Genomic DNA, 16226 nt, shown 5'->3' with positions numbered 1-16226 from the left:
CCTGGTGTAGAGAGCCAGTGTGGTGTAGTGGTTAAGAGTGGTAGACTCGTAATCTGGGGAACCGGGTTCATGTCTCCGCTCCTCCACATGCAGCTGCTGGGTGACCTTGGGCTAGTCACACGTCTCTGAAGTCTCTCAGCACCACTCACCTCACAGAGTGTTTGTTGTGGGGGAGGAAGGGAAAGGAGAATGTTAGCTGCTTTGAGACTCCTTCGGGTAGTGATAAAGCAGGATATCAAATCCAAACTCCTCTTCTTCTTCTTCTTCTTCTTCTTCTTCTTCTTCTTCTTCTTCTTCTTCTTCTTCTTCTTCCACCAGCTACAAAAAGCAACAGACAACAGTTCGGGTGGTTAGGAGGCCTTGGCTACAAATAGCTGGGTTCTCAACTTCTATCAGTGCAAGGACTTTTGACTGCACCATGGAACTTCTCCCATTGCTCTCCCTGCATGGCCTGGACCTCCTAAACCTGTTACGGGGTTTCTTTCACGCCCCTGGAGCTGATTTGGGAAGAGCGCAGGGTACACACAGGGAGAGAAGAGTAGGTAAAGCTAGGTACAAGTGCATTGACATGCTGGTGGATTTTTCAGTACTCATTGTTGTCCCCAAAAAGAGGGGGCTGAAGATCCATATTGGACTTGAAATAGACAGGCCTCTCATGTATTGCAGTTCAGGATGGAATCTCTTGACACTGTCAAGTAAACCCTCATAGGACACATACATCTCCTTGAGCTTGTTTTATCTATATAATCATATACATTGCACTCCTTTATAAAAATATTATGTGAATTTATTTTATAATAGTCTAAAAGCTTGTTTTGCTGCAGATATGTTGGGCTTGTTTTTCTGAACTGTTGCTGAAGCAGAGGTGGGAAACCTTTCAGCTCAAGGCATTTCCTCGTGAGCAACCTTCCCGGTGCCATATGGTGGGTGCGGGCAAAGAGAGGAGGCAGGGAAGTGAGAGGCAAAAGTGGGCAGAGCAACAGATGTGATTCTTACAGTAGGCTGCGTTCCAGCCAGGCAAAAAGGCGTAGGTTTCTGCACACATGTGTACACACCTCTCTCCTTCCAGGCAAGCAATAGGCATCATCAAGGAAGCACTCAAGGAAGGCACCATTTAGGTGGAAAGGGGTGTGACCTGTGGAGAGCCCCATGGGCTGAATAGGAGGGCCAAATTTGCCCCCTGGCCTAAGTTACCCACCCCTGCTCTAAAGCCAGCAACCCTGGTTTTTAAAGTCATAATTTTGAGAACTATCCCATCTTAAATTGCAAGTTTTAAAAGGGGCACTCTCCGCAGTTAACAGGGGTTTTATCCTTCTAAAGGGCCATACTGCAACATAGCTTTCCCTAGGGTATTATTTGTCAACAGTTTTATCTCTTTGTGTTTTCAGACCATATAAAGGAGAGTACCAAAGAAGATCACCCCCAGGATTGTCCACAGGCTGTGGAAAATCTCAGCAGCCAGCACAGAACGATCCCCTCTTCCAGCTCAAATGAGCTAAGTGACAGTATGGTATCTGAACCCCAAACATTGGAAACTGAGCAGTCAGCAATTCCTCACCAAGTGGAAGGCAGCATGGATAAGCTGCTGTCTGCCACTGCTGGTGACAATTATGATGTTACTGCTTCTGATTCTTCTGCTTGGCCAGAGTCTTTAGAGGCAGAGACCCAGGCTGACGAAACTCACTTACCTTCATATACACCCCATCCAACATCTGGCATTGCAGAGCAAAGTATGCCCACTGAGGCCTTTGTGCCCAGACCAACCACCTGCCACATCCCGGCCACTGAGGAAGCAGATAACACGATGAGCACAGAACAGACCAGTGCTTTGGCTCAGACCCCTGGACAAGAAGGTGCCCCCTTTGCATCCACTCTGGAGTCAGACAGTGAGGGCCCCCCTAAGATGGACTTTGTCGACAACAACATCAAAACTCTGGATGAGAAGCTGCGGACGCTTCTGTATCAGGAACACAGCTTGTCGGGCACTTCACCTGAGAGCCAGAAAGACACACAAAGTGCATTGGAGTCTCCATTCTCCTCGTCTGCTGAAGAAACTCTTCCTGGCCCAGTTCTTGATGCACCAGACACTATCTCCCCCCAAGAGACCCAGCAAAGCCCCACCAAGCTTTCAGACCCCCAGGCTATGCTGATCCCATCTGCAGATCATCCAGACAGTTTGCCAGTGCTGAGGAGGGAGCCCAGTGCTATCACCTCTGCTCCCAGTGATCTCTGTATGCATGTGAGTACTGACAGGGAGATAGGCTGGGGTTGAAGTCTTTTCTTCCTGAAACAAGAAATCTGTAGCTATGCTAGGTGGCTGTACAAACCTATTTGCTAGCTTAATGGGTGCTGGCAAGTGAGAGGTAAGTTTCCTTTTCAGGCATATTATCCCAACATTTTGTCCTGGTTCACTGTTTTATTAGAATAGAGTTCTTTATGAAGAGCTGGTATCTGGGGGTTACCAGTGCTGGGAGAGATGCACAGGGTGGGAGTTAGATGATATTTTTACAGCAACAGTTTGCCTATATTAATACAGAACTGAACTTTACTAGACCCTACTTGGGCTAAGAATTGGAAATGTCCTATTTGGAGAAAGGCGTTGTAAAATTGTTGAGCAGTTACATATAACCTCCTAACCTGTCATTGGCTATTTTAACCTGACAAATTGATCTTTTTAAAAATAGGCACTTAATTGAGCTTGCAGATTTGAATGTGCAACCCTCAGCAAGAAAGCAATCTCTAAAACAGAGATAGCCAACTAGGAGTCCTGCAGATGTTGTTGGACTCTCAGCTCCCACCAACCCCAGCCAGGGTGTCCAGTGCTCTGGATGATGGGCGTTGGTAGTCCAACAATATGCTGGCTACCCCTGCTCTAAAATATTTAAGGTTCAACTTGTATAGCACAAGACTCCCCCTTGCCATTATTCAGACACCACTTTCTTCTGTCCCCTTCCCCACCCACTTCTTTTGTTCAGGAGATGTCCCCGGAGGCTTCATTTCCTGAGAACCCTGTGGCCTGTCCTGCTTCAGCATCAAGTGGTGGAGCTGTGCACCTGCATGCAGGAGGTGGATATTTTGGCCTAAGCTTTACTTGCCCTAGTCTCAAAAACCCTATTAGCAAGAAATCCTGGACTCGCAAATTAAAAAGCTGGGCATACAGGCTACGGCAGACCAGCTTTTTCAAGAAATCAAAAGTCCGGCAAGGTAGTGTGCTTACAGTCAGGGATCTAGACTAGGTAACATCTGTTTTGATTTATTTAAGTATGGTTGTTTTATTTTCTCTCTCCCTACTTTTTTTTTTTTTAGCATTTCCTGCCCTCTTCCATTTATACATTTTTGCTACTTTACTCATTTGTGTAACATTTCACCCACCACCACTTTGTTTTCCAGTTTGATTAACCAGTTTTTTCATTCCACATAGAAGTGTAGGTCTTTAGATACAAAAAAATAAAAAGCCTACATGTATAATAGAATCATTCTTTTTATAATGCAATGTTGCTTTTTAGTATTATCAGCGTCCCAGCTTTGCCTGACTGTGTTCTTTTTCTTTGTGTTCGTCTTCGACAAAAATAAAATAAATTACACAACAGAGGAGATGACTGGCGATGTTGCTCCTGATTGGATTTCTCTCTCTGAGCATGCAACAGTGCAGAATAAAGCACCTGGTCAATCTGTGGCTGGATCATTCCAGCGAGGCCGATTTCAGGTGTGTATAATTCAATCCATAAAATCATGTAAATCCAAATATGCATGCATTGATTGCCTTACTTCCGCTGTTTGTTTTCATTCCTATCTTGCTTTGCTCAAAAGAGCTCAAGGGTGGGGGACCGTCTTCAGGCTGACGGCCACATTCCCATCTGGACAACCTTCTGGGAGAGTGTGTGACATGACAGTGACGGAGGCAAAATGAAGGCAAATTTTACCATTGTCCTGCCAACTCTTTTGATATGTTGACTATTAGGCATTCCTCCTGGACCAGGTTTTGCTGGCATTCCCCCATATTTGGATTTTTTTTTTTTTGCAGCTGGTGTAGGTTTGAGCCATCTTATTTTAACTAGATAAAGCATTTGATTTAATCTGAAGTTTGAGCCACAGCTTTGTTGTAGATTTGCATTCTGGCTGTGGCTTGTTCGTTGCATTAAAGCAGTAAAGGGCTTGGATAATTGGTCTAAATGCATCAATTTTGAGTTATATAATGCATGTTCAGTCCACTATTTCATTTATCGTGAAAACCACAATTTCAGCTTTTGCCAAGTTTATCTATAGTTTGCATTTATGAAACAAATCTTTGTCACAGCTTCATATTGTGACTCAACTCATACTCTTCGAGGTATAAAACTTCAGGGAATGAGAGGTATCCAAATTGGAGCCACCTAGTGGCAAGAAACAAATACTAGAATAAGGAGAGATCATTTTTACTGAGGTTTCCAGGGACATAGTTTGTTGCTGCTCAGAGCTAATCTTTTGCTGCAAAGCCTCCAGATGTGAGAGCTTTTAAAGGACTGTGAGCGACTCTTCTGAAAGGAAGAGGCTGGTACTATTGCAAGCTTTGCTAATCTGATTCATGAAGAGTAAAGAAGCTGTTGTCATCTTAGTTTTATCACTGCTTTGAGCTGAGCTAAGTAAGCTAAAATCCCTACCTGACATGGGTCTTTCTTTCCATCTACTCTTGTTCAGTTTGCTGACTGGATATGAGAAACATCTCCCCACCCACAAACCCACACACCAGTCAGATCATCACTGTGGAGCAAGCCATGTATCTTACAATGCTTTCCATTAAAGGTCACCCCGTAAGCAGAGTGTACAGGATATTAGACAAAGCAGCCAGTTTTTCATGCTGTTCTTTCTTTCTTTTTTGTAATTGGATTAAATACTTTCATTTTTACTGCATCTCAGATCTGTGAGAGGGGGAAGCCTTTACCCAAATAGACAAATTGAGGTGCAAATTTTCCTGAGTGGGGGCTTGAGCCAAAAGTTGTGTAAATGAAGATAACTCCTACAACTTTCTAGCAGGGGGGAAATAATTACAGATTGCCTAAGCCAGCCAGGACCCTGGGAAATCCCCAGTAGCCCTGCTGGCTGAGTTTTGGAAAGCAGAGAGCTAGGACCATCCGAGGCGTAAACTAGGCTCGCAAGATAGTTGGCCTCAAAGGGCCTCGTCCTATTCTGCAAGCACTGATTCCTGTGCCAAGGAAGGGATATCAATATTATTGGAGGTCCATTGTTTGAGGAAGGTTGAGAGCTACGTTGTTGGGCCAGGAGAGCCCAGGGAGAGATGCTGAGGGCCCCTCTAATTAGAGCAGCATGTATTATTTCCTCATCTGTATCTTTCTCAGGGTAGTGCAAGAGTCTGGGATTGGGGTCATGACACCAAGAAAGCATTGCGCCATATAGACATTGGTCAACAGAGATCTGAAGATTGTGATGCAGGTGTAGGGGGGGGAAATCTATGCAAGGCTCTGAAACTTTGAGACAGTACAAGGTTGAGTTGGTTGCTTTTTAGGTGGGAAGGCACATTGCCTGAATGACACACCCTGCGGGACAATTGTGTATACACCAAACTGAATCTGGACGCTTAGCAGTCATTAAAAGTATATTCAATACAAAATGTAGTTACTGGGAGGAAAAACCTTGTATACTTTCTAGAGCAATAGGAGAATACTCTTGCAGCCATGCAGGGACCTTTACAGCCTGGTCTGGCAGTTTTTACTTTGAAACCAGTGCTCCCAGTGCTGCAATGATACATATTGTGGGGAAGATATTGGGGAGGATGCTAAAACCTTCCTGAAGCTACTCTTTATTGAAAACTGAGGGTCCCCTGTGTACATGTTACCCAGGGATTGGGGAGGAAGACACTTGATGCATGACTCAAGCATGTTACAGCACTGATGTAGGACTGACAAGTACTAGAGATTGAAAAAAGGAGGTGCTCATCACATTCTCTGCCTCAGTCACCCTTAGGCTCAAAGGAAGTCATAAAGGAGGTGGAGGCACCACTTGGGGTGGGATCATTTCCCACTCTACAACCTTTCAGGCTGCAAGGTCTTGCCAGACTCCTTGTACTCAGGGGCGTAGCAAGCCGCTTTGCCGTCTGGGGCGGCAAAGCAGGGGCACCCCCCTGGGGGCGGGGTGCTGCTCCCTAACGCGCGCGCACCGTATCCCGGGTGGACTGTGCATGTCCACCCAAGATGGCGGGCGCGAGCGGCCGGCACCCCTTCCATGGGCTGCAGCATGCGAACAACAGCACAGACGCTGTGCTGCTGTTCATGCACTGCAGCCTTAAAAGTTGCTGTGCGCCGGCGGCGCTGATCACAGGGGCGGGGGGCCGGCCCGAGTGTCGCCCCCCCCGGGCGGTACCCGGGGTGGCCTGCCCCCCGCCTCCTTGCTCCGCCGCTGCTTGGACTCAGATGACACATGCCCAGTACAGTCCTCACTGTTGCATAAAGTAGGAGGCAAAGGCTGCAGAATTGGGCAGTGGCCTTTTGAAAACACTTCCTGTTCCTCAGAGGGAGTGTGAACAATACCAGATCAGCCAGCCTCTACACTCTGCTGAGGCAACAGTTCTCCTTGTGTGTAAATGCGAGCACATGAGCCAGCACCATCTGTGGTGCTCTGTCCAGGGTCCTGAAAAACCCCTGACTTGCCTATTGTGACTCTGTGCTACCAGTAAGTGTGTCTGCTACAGTCAGCTTCCCCTGAGCCTTGAGCCGTGTTCTGGCAATACGTGTGGCTTGCAACAGGTATCGTACTCGGCCTACCAGAGAGGTAGCCTCCCAAATCAGGGTACATGAATATTTAGAAGCTTTGGAATCTACATTTGGGAGTATGAAAAGTGCTGAGGAACTTATCTATAGCTTTCATAGCGACATGCAAAGGTGATGAGAGGAACTGTCTGCCTACCTGCAGTGACTAGAGAAAATCCTGCAACAAGCAGTCTCAGAGGTGGCAGAATGCTTGACCAGATGAGTCAAGGGAGTGTTGTCCAAATACTAGAGGGGACTACCTATGATAAACAGCTCTTAGTAAAAAATTGTCTGAAAGAGGAGTTACCAGTGGCTATGGGTTCTTTTCAGATAATGAAAAGGGCTGTGCGGTACATTTTTCTCCTGTCTGTCTCTCATTCTTTCTGTTTCCCCCTCAATGTGTTGCAGTCCTTATAAAACCACTCAGTTTTTTACTGACTGTGGATAGTTTTGCTGCAGTTCCTATAGGATCTCCTAGCAGGCCTTTGCAAGGCATATTAATGCATACTAATTCAAATTAGTTTTTAAAGAAATCTATGAAGCTGAATATTAATTGACAGTTTTCTTAGTCTTTCTGGTATTTTCTCTTTGAAGTCCTTTCTTCATAGATATTTAATACATTGGGTGAGGGGAGTTTATTCTTTGTTTGGTGTGGGTTTTTTTTTAGCAGTAGGGTCAGATGACATTTATGTCCCTGTAGTCCAGGTCTCTCTTGGCATGACATGATACACTGTTTCCCCCTTTTTCTGAATGGAAGATAGGAATTTGCTCTCCTATTTAGGTCATGTAAGTCAAAGCTTTTGTGTGCATTTAGTAGCTTCTTAGGCTGACATACACAAAACCTTTTTATTTGTGCAAGATGTGGTTGAACATTTAAAAATATATATGCAATATTTTAAATATTTCATATTTTAAATCTATTTTAAATGATATTGTTATAAATGTATGTTTTCCCCGGGTTAAGCTTTTGGATATAAAGTAGGTTAAAAATCCAACTAAGGAAATGAAACCCCAAGAATCCTGGCTCCTTGCCCTTCTCATTCCTCCTCCACTCTTAACTACAATCTGAGGCCCAGTTGTACAAGTGTGTCATGTTGAAGATATCAAAGTGGGAGCTGCTGCCTGGGCTTGCAGTTGTAAAAAAATATTCATTGGGGACCAAATCCTGGCCATTTTTCTGCCCCACACTAGGCCAACTTTTCTATAGAAGGGAACCTACTCAGCTAACGTTCCCTCTCTGCCTCTCTCTTTCTCTGTGTGTGCTTCAGGTCATCACAGTGCCACAGGCTTCAGGTGGTTCAGAAAGTGAACCCTGTGAGATGCCGCCTTCCTCAGAACTTGGTCCAGAAGAAGAGGCTCCCAGAAAAGGAGAAATTGCTATGTTGGCTGGTGCCATGGGTGAAACAGATGCATCCCCTACCACCCCTGAGCAGCGGGACCTGGAGGAGAACTCTGCTATCGCTAGCAGGATGCAGTCCTTCTCAGAGCCATGGGCCAAAGGCAGTTTTGTGCGGAAGCAGCCTAGCTCTGACAGTGAACTTTCTGCCCCCATGGGTGGTAGCCTGGAGGGCTGGGAGCGAAGCCAGCAGTCACAAGAGGAGAGGGATGGCACCCACATAAAGAGGCGCAGTTCACTCTTTTACTCCCCCTCTTCCCCAATGAGCAGCGATGATGAGTCTGAGATTGAAGATGAGGACCTGAAGGTGGAGCTGCAGCGTTTGCGGGAGAAGTAAGGGCACTAAAATGGGGCCTTGTAACATATTCGTCAAGGTTCTCATTATAACAAGGGACTGAAATGTGGAAAGGGTGGAGCAGAGTAAGACTTTACGTTCATTTTTTGATTTTGAGGTTAGATAATATCACAAACCTTCTGGGTCTGGGTCTGCTACTTCCAGATGATTCCAAGCCAGATTGGATGGCCATTTGAGGAAGGAATTCTCAGGTGATCTGTCATACAACCAATCAATGTAACTGAATCTACATAAATTTACATATGAAGGAAACTAATTCTGAAAGGGGGGTCATTATTTCTTCTTTTTAGATTATGTATACTTGCCTCATAGTAGTCTTAATCTTAGAAGTGGCCTTCCCTTCTGGGTGAGAGAAGGAGCAATGCCTCTTCTAAGAAGGAACTTTCAGCCAGAGAGTTGTAAGTACTTACTTTACAAATAATTACCTTACAAAATATTTTGCCTTGTTAACAAAGGGCAGCTTTTTAATCAAGCAAAAAAGTTAATTAATACATCAGTCTAGGTGAACCTGTTAAACACTGCAGGCCTTACTATAGATGTGTGATATATTAAGTAGAAGTAGGGCAGAGCAACCGTATCCTCTAGTACCCTAGGGGGACAGAGATGCTGCCACTACACTGGCACAACATTTGCCATATCCAACCCTTGCCCACCACAGAAGGCGGGTGGGGGACACGTGGCTCTGAAAAGAGTAGGGTGGCACAGCAGCAGCTCCACCTCCAGCAGCCATGGCAACGCCACCTGCACTTGAACATTTAATTGTGGCCAATGTAGCGAAGTCACGGAAATGCCCTATGGCCACCAGACAGAGCCAACTGACTCATGCTGACATAGAGGCACCCCTGCCCCACCCGCAACATGCAGTCTGCCAAATATACAATGATGTCCCAGCACCTTCCGCTGTGTGAGTGACCAAGAGCCGCGGGCATCCCTAAACAGAGGCGCCCATTTCCTCTTACACTGCACACTGCTGACAAGTACTGTTTTTCTTCACAACACAAAAGAAAGGAAAGAGAAGCCATGTAACACAACATCCGAACTGCTGCCTTGGGAGAATGCCTGCAAAGGGACGAGATATCAAGCCCTCCAAAGGAGAAAAGGAGCATTTTGCCTCTTGGGGAAAGGGGAGGGGGATAGGCCCAAGAGGGGCCACACCCACACATTGACAGCAGCAGCCTCCAGTAACTCACAGTGTAGGGAACATGGTTGGGAAACGAGAGATGCAAGAGCAAGCCCCAACAAAGGGAATATGACCCCCATGCACTTTTAGTATGCCTGAGCCAGCAATAGTCATTGCAGAGGCGAAAGACAGGGAGCTCATGCACATGAACCCATACTGGAGACGCCACAGAAGGGTCCCCTAACTATTTAGCCATAGCAGCAAACAGGAAGCAGATACCTTATGGGACATTGGCTTCCCTCAGTTTCAAGACATATGCTGGATCGAGACACGTCAAAGAAGCGATTCAGTTAAATGCGTTGCAAACTCATACAGGGAAATCCGGTAGGGAAAGACAGGACTCCACAGCGCCATCTGGTGTCACAGTGTCAGATCGCATATACAATGCATATAAAATGCTTTTTCTTTGTCAGTCTAGCTGAGTCCATAGTCATATATACCAGGAACACATGGACTGCAGGAGAAACCCCTCCCCTGCGGAGCAGCTTAAGTTTCACATGCTGTGTGTTCCAGGTCTCAATAAAGAGTACAATCCAATGCTACAAGTGGGGGGGGGGCAGACTTAGGAACTGTTGAGCCAACCAGGAGGAGCACTGCATGTGCCAAGAAGTCCTTTTGGCCCACCCCTCCCACAGCAACCCATGTGAGTGAGGAGAAAGTAAATGAGCTGCTAACCCTGAGCCTTGGCACAATCAAAGTCTCTGCCTGTTCCCTGGGCTGAAAGTCTCACAGCTGGTCCATCACCCTTTGCCTGCATCTAGTGGCTTCTGAGGGGGTATAGAGTAGGCCAGGGCTTGTCTTTGTCCTAAGGCTTTGTTCTGTTCCTCTTCTGTGTAGACACATTCAGGAGGTAGTGAACCTTCAGGCTCAACAGAACAGGGAGCTGCAGGAGTTGTATGAACGGCTCCGCTCCATCAAAGATAGCAGGTCAGAATCCTCTGACATGTCCCTGCAACTGTCGTCTCCACGCCGGCCCAAGTCTTTCAAAAGCAAGCTGCGTAGCAGGCCACAGTCTCTGTCGCATGTTGACAATGGCATTGTTGCTCCTGGTAAGAGATGGGAGTGGGAGGTGGTTCAGAATATGGGTGCCGGAGTAGGGAATTGTCAAAGCTGAAGGGTTCCTTCTTAATGTAGAAGAAAAGTCCAAAGTTCACGAATGCATGAAAGAGTCTGGTTCACAAGATAAGTTTTCCTTTTCACTTTGCATTCTTTGCCATGGGAATTCTATATTATTTCCTTGTTGGCTCATTACACGTGATGCAGCAAAAGTCTAGAGAGCTTCCCCATTGCCACTTTCCTTTGTATGTTTTGCCCTGGTGAGCTGAACTTTTCAAAAATCTCTTGACAATAGTCACTAGTTGGGTGCCCAAATCCCTGAGACAGCTTTGTAAATATTACCCTTGGGTACAGATCCATTCGTTTGTCATCTTCTCCATTCCCACCCCATAGTTTTGTTACCTCTAATTGTGTGCTTCCCCCCGCCCCCAACTTTCATTCGCTGTTACAGAATGCTGTTGTGCTACCACTGCTGCCTCTGTGATAGACTATCAGTTGAGCATTCAGGCCCATTTGCTGCACCAGAGCTGTTCACAAGCAGAGACTAGCCAAGGTATTTGCACATTTCATTCTTCTCTTCTGAAATGCCAATGCCTTACCTTCCTGTTGCTAGATGACACCACCACTCCATTGTAGGTCTGTGGATTGCAGATGTATATTTTGCAGGCTAATAATTTTCACATCTCTGCAACTTCACCATGCAAACACAGAATCTGATAGCTAGCATTGTGTTCAATATGTGTGTGTGTGTGTGTGTGAGAGAGAGAGAGAGAGAGAGAGAGAGATTGTAAAAACAAGTTTCTAGCTGTCATGACTGAGAGGTGATTCTTATTTTATACAGTGCTTTGCCGTAAACATCTAGAGTTTGAAAAGGGACACATACTTCAATACATGTGCATCCCCCAAGAGGCATTGCAGAAGATCGCAAAACTCTGTAGCTTCCAATCTTCGAGTGTTTGGGGGATGCACCTCTTTCCAGTTCATTTGTTTCTGCTCATCCTGTCAAACAATCTAGTGTTGATGCTGTGTAAATGGTGAAGCTGAGAATCTGGGAAATAACAAGGCAGTAACACAGGCTAAACCTTTAAAACACGTTTTTCTTCTCAAAAAATTCTGAGCAGTATAGTTTGTTAATGGCTGCTGTCAATTGTAACTGTGAGGGGTAAACTACAGTGTCAGAATTATTTGAGGGGGGGCGTGCTTTAAAGGTTTAATGTATTCAGAAGCCCTGAAACTGGAGCTTGTGGGCAAACCTTCCCACCATTGGGTAGGACTGACCTACCTAGCTCCCTCCTTCACAACCAGCTACCATTTCCTGTGCTAAACTTTATGGCCAGGCCACCTAACCTAAATCCCCTTGTTTTTCCCTCCCCCTGCTCCTCCTGTCATTGATTTAAAAGCAAATCTAAATTAAACGGCAACCTACATTTGGAGATAAAATAAAATAAGCTTATATATGCAAATCTGTTGAAGTGGCAAGGCTTACTCAGAGTGCAAATCTGACTTTCTTTGCTACGGAAATATGTACTTTTTGAAGTTCAGCACCACGGTCCTGCCTCTCATGATTGCTCTTCCCCTCTCCCAGTGGCGTTGCGTGGGTAGGGCCAGAGGGGCAGTGATCTCGGGCACATTGGGGCGGGCATTTTGCTTCTCACCGTCCTGCCAGCCCAGCGCCAATTTGCGATGCCGCAGGACTGTGGCAGGAAGACGCAACAGACGTGTGCCCTTCCCTGTTCGGGGTGCATGCGTGTTGCATCCTCCTCACAGAGCCCTGCAGCATTGCTCAGCGGTGCAGAGCTGGAAGGCAGTGTGAGTGCGCCCTTAGGGTACATGTGTGTTGCGCCTGCCAAGGGCTGCAGGTGGCAGGGGTGCAGTGCAGCCCCACTTGGTGGCAGGGGGAGGTCACTCCAGCAGCATTGGTGGTGTAGGCTGGGTGAGGGCTTCGTTCACCCTCCCCCCGCGCACGCTCCACTCTGGGGCACATGTACCCACACCAGCCCCTGTGGGAAGAGACCCAAACGGCACATCCTATTTTTATGGATTGTTTCAGCTTTCTGTAATGTGCTTTAAAACATTTCCCACTTCCTTAGACCAGCTCTGCATCGTCAGCAGCACTGCTTCTTGTCAGCAGACTACGGCCAGTAAGAAAGGGATGTTCACAGATGACTTGCACAAACTGGTGGACGACTGGACAAAAGAAAAGGTGGGGAACTCCCTTATCAAGCCAAGTCTCAACCAGATCAAACAGAACAAGCATCGGCTGGACTCCGACAGCTGGAGCAAAGTATATGAGGTGAGGGGGGTGGAATTTCATATAAAGGTGTGAACTTGTGCAAGCTGAGATACCTTAGCGGTTGGCCTGCTGGGGGTGACCTTGCTCCCCACCCCCACTTAATCATTTTCACAACCCAGGCGTTATGGGGAGGCACTATGTGTAATAGCTAGAGTCCATGTGTACTCAGGATTATCACCTCTTCAGGAAGGGGAGGAGAGAGGGTTGCTCCTAGGTTTAATCTCCAAGACTTCACTCAGGACTAGCAGAGTGGATCTAAACCAGGGGTCAGCAAACGTTTTCAGCAGGGGGCTGGTCCACTGTCCCTCAGACCTTGTGTGGGGGGGGAATGAACAAATTCCTATGCTGCACAAATAACCCAGAGATGCATTTTAAATAAAAGGACACATTCTACTCATGTAAAAACACGCTGATTCCCAGACCGTCCGTGGGCTGGATTTAGAAGGCGATTGGGCCGCACCCGGCCCCCAGGCCTTAGTTTGCCTACACATGATCTAAACCAAAGATTTGTAGAAGCTCTCCCCCCCCCTCCGCCCCCCGCTGCATTAATGGACCTGGGAAGCAGCAGAAGGATGGACGGATGGAGGAATGGGGACACAGGCACCAAATCAGTTCTAGGATGCAGAACTGGGAGCAGGTGTCTAAAAAGAGTAGCTTCTCCCTAGAAACTTTTATAAGGCCTGGAACAGAGATAAAGATCTGAAAGGAACATCCTTGTGTGTCTACCCACCTCTTAAGAGTCTCTGCAACAGTTGGAAATGTTACCATCTTGAGAGCCATCTCTAGTTCAGTTAGACTGGAAAAATCCAGGCTTTTAGTTTTCATGGTGATCATGAGGATTGATTTATTATATTTGGCTCCTGCCTTTCCTTTAAGGAGCTCAGCAGAGTTCAGGCTGCTCTCCTCATTTTATCCTCAGAATGACACTGTGTAATAAGTTCAGCTGAGAGATGATGATTGACCCAGTGCCACTCAGTTAACTTTATGACTGCTTGAGGATTTGAACCTGGGTCTCCTTAGTCCTCATTTGACTTCTTAGCCACTAGCAGGGTTGAGTTGTTTCACTCCCTACATTTCAATCCTCTCCTGTGCTCCTTTGTTAGGAAGATACAGCAGAGAATCCACTGAAGCAGTGACTTCCTCTCATTTTAAGTAGTGCCTCTTTCCATATGAACCTACCTGGACCCTGAGATCATCTTCTGAAGCCTTTCATCATGTGCCTCCTCCATAAGAGCTCCAGAGGGTGGCAACATGAGAACGGGCCTTTTCTGCAGTGGCTCCCCATTTGAGCAATGCTTTCCCCATGGAGGTTTGGCTGGCACCTTCATTATACACCTTTAGGCGCCAGGCAAAAACTTTCCTTTTTAACCAGGCCTTTGGCTGATTGACGTCCAATGCCCTTTTAAAATGTGGGGGGCGGGGGCGGGGTGGTTATTGGGTTGTTTTTGTTGCTATTATGTATTTTGTGTTTTTATATTGTGATTTTTTGTTGTAACTGCCCTGAGACCTGCAGGTATAGGGCAGTATACAATTTTTAATAATAATAATAATAATAATAATAATAATAATAATAATAATAATAGTTTGTTTCTTTTGTTTTTAAAGACGACAACATCTACAGTGGGCTACACGTCCACATGGATTTCCTCGCTTTCCCAGATCCGAGGGACCGTACCAGCTGCTTTACCCCAAGGACTTCCCCTGTCCCCCTTTTCTGGCACACTATCGCCATATGGAGTACCCCACGTATGCCAGTATAACACCATGACAGGGACAACTTACCCAGTGCAATGGGTGGGCATTTCAGGGACAGCCCAGCAGTCTGTTGTTGTCCCTGCCCAGCCTGTGGGACCATTTCAGCCAGGGATAAGCATGCCAGCCTTTCCAGCATCACCTGTACAAAACCCAGCTCCCATCCCCCCAAGTCCCAAATGAAGGCGGATGGCTAAAAGGATGATCGATATGGGGACTGTGCCTATAACTCATGATTCCATTCCTCTGCCTTGCATTCTGCGGCCTGGATTTTGGGGTGAATTCCCCAGAGCAGCAATGTGGTGGGAGATTGCCTTTGCATTCTCTTATTTGAATACTTGATATAATATTCTTTGGGGGGATTTTTTTTTTTTTAATATCATACTTGAGAGAGCTTTGGCCTGTGCATCTCATTGTTCCTGAGATGGACAGCATGCCCATGTGCTGCTTAATAATGACCCTTCCCTGTCATTCTGGCCCCAGGTCCCTTGAGTTTTTGAGGCTGATAGTAACCCTTTTTAAATTGTTCACATACTGGAATTTGAGTTAATTTACTGAAGGAGTGGGAGCAGCAGAGAAAGTGACACTTTGGATCCTCTTTTAATTTTATATTTCTGCCTAGTTTCATTGGCAGCTTTCATTGACGGGGGGGGGGCAGATTTTATTTGTAGAAAGATTTGCTGCCACTGGATCCTGTCTTAAATTCTCTCCTCTCCTACCCCAAGTGACAGGCCTTTTACAGTTGGAGGACCATTGAAGGAAGAGACACAAATGCCACCTATTACCTATTACTGAAAGGCTTGTTGTTCCTGAGCAATTTAGTACAGCTGTTTATATAATGGCAGCTCAATCCTCTTACGCACATGGCATTCAGTGGATCCTTTGGGGCTGTTGGCTTAAACGTAGTACTTGAGTTTGGGGGGATGTCGCTTTTTTTGGGGGGGGAAACCATTTTATTTACACGAGAGACACAACTCTTCCCAAATCCCCTTACTTCAAAGGAATGAACCGAGAGGAGTGGGTGGCCCCGATTCCAGGTCGGCCGTGCTTAACGGGCTTGTAAGTGATGGAGAACTCTCCCAAGTAGTGGCCAATCATTTCAGGCTTGATTTCCACCTGGTTGAAGGTCTTCCCATTGTACACGCCAACCATGCTGCCCACCATTTCCGGAAGGATAATCATATCTCGCAGGTGGGTCTTGACCACCTCTGTCCTCTGGCTTCTCCATGGGCAGGGCCTCTTTCTTGGCCTTGCGCAGCCGCTTGAGGAGGGAGTGCTGCTTGCGGCGCAGGCCACGGTTGAGCCGCCGACGCTGGCGGGCGCTGTACAGCTGCATCAGCTGTTCATAGAACATGTCAAAGGAGCTGGTCCAGATCAACACCCCAATAGGTGAACTTCCAGAAAGTATGCTTCTTCTTCTGCTCCACTTCCGCCATCTTGGCCGCAGTCTC

The 16226-nt window shown here is 46.6% G+C and overlaps 1 protein-coding gene and 1 pseudogene across 1 annotated transcript in view; one reads left to right on the top strand and one right to left on the bottom strand.

The window, feature by feature from the left end:
• The window catches only part of WNK3 (WNK lysine deficient protein kinase 3), an 80150-nt gene extending 64613 nt beyond the window's left edge, over positions 1 to 15537 (top strand). The window contains 8 exon segments of the mRNA XM_033173878.1: positions 1389 to 2239; positions 2976 to 3204; positions 3591 to 3706; positions 8012 to 8472; positions 10512 to 10723; positions 11182 to 11283; positions 12821 to 13023; positions 14629 to 15537. Coding sequence (XP_033029769.1) covers positions 1389 to 2239; positions 2976 to 3204; positions 3591 to 3706; positions 8012 to 8472; positions 10512 to 10723; positions 11182 to 11283; positions 12821 to 13023; positions 14629 to 14958 — 2504 coding nt within the window. The 3' untranslated portion in view covers positions 14959 to 15537.
• Positions 15538 to 15717: 180 nt separating this feature from the next.
• Positions 15718 to 16226, bottom strand: LOC117060951 (annotated as a pseudogene).

Source organism: Lacerta agilis, chromosome 16 (genome assembly GCF_009819535.1).
Source record: "Lacerta agilis isolate rLacAgi1 chromosome 16, rLacAgi1.pri, whole genome shotgun sequence".
Classification (NCBI taxonomy): domain Eukaryota; kingdom Metazoa; phylum Chordata; class Lepidosauria; order Squamata; family Lacertidae; genus Lacerta; species Lacerta agilis.
Note: the sequence above shows the minus strand (reverse complement) of the source record. Positions and strands in the feature narration are given on the sequence as shown.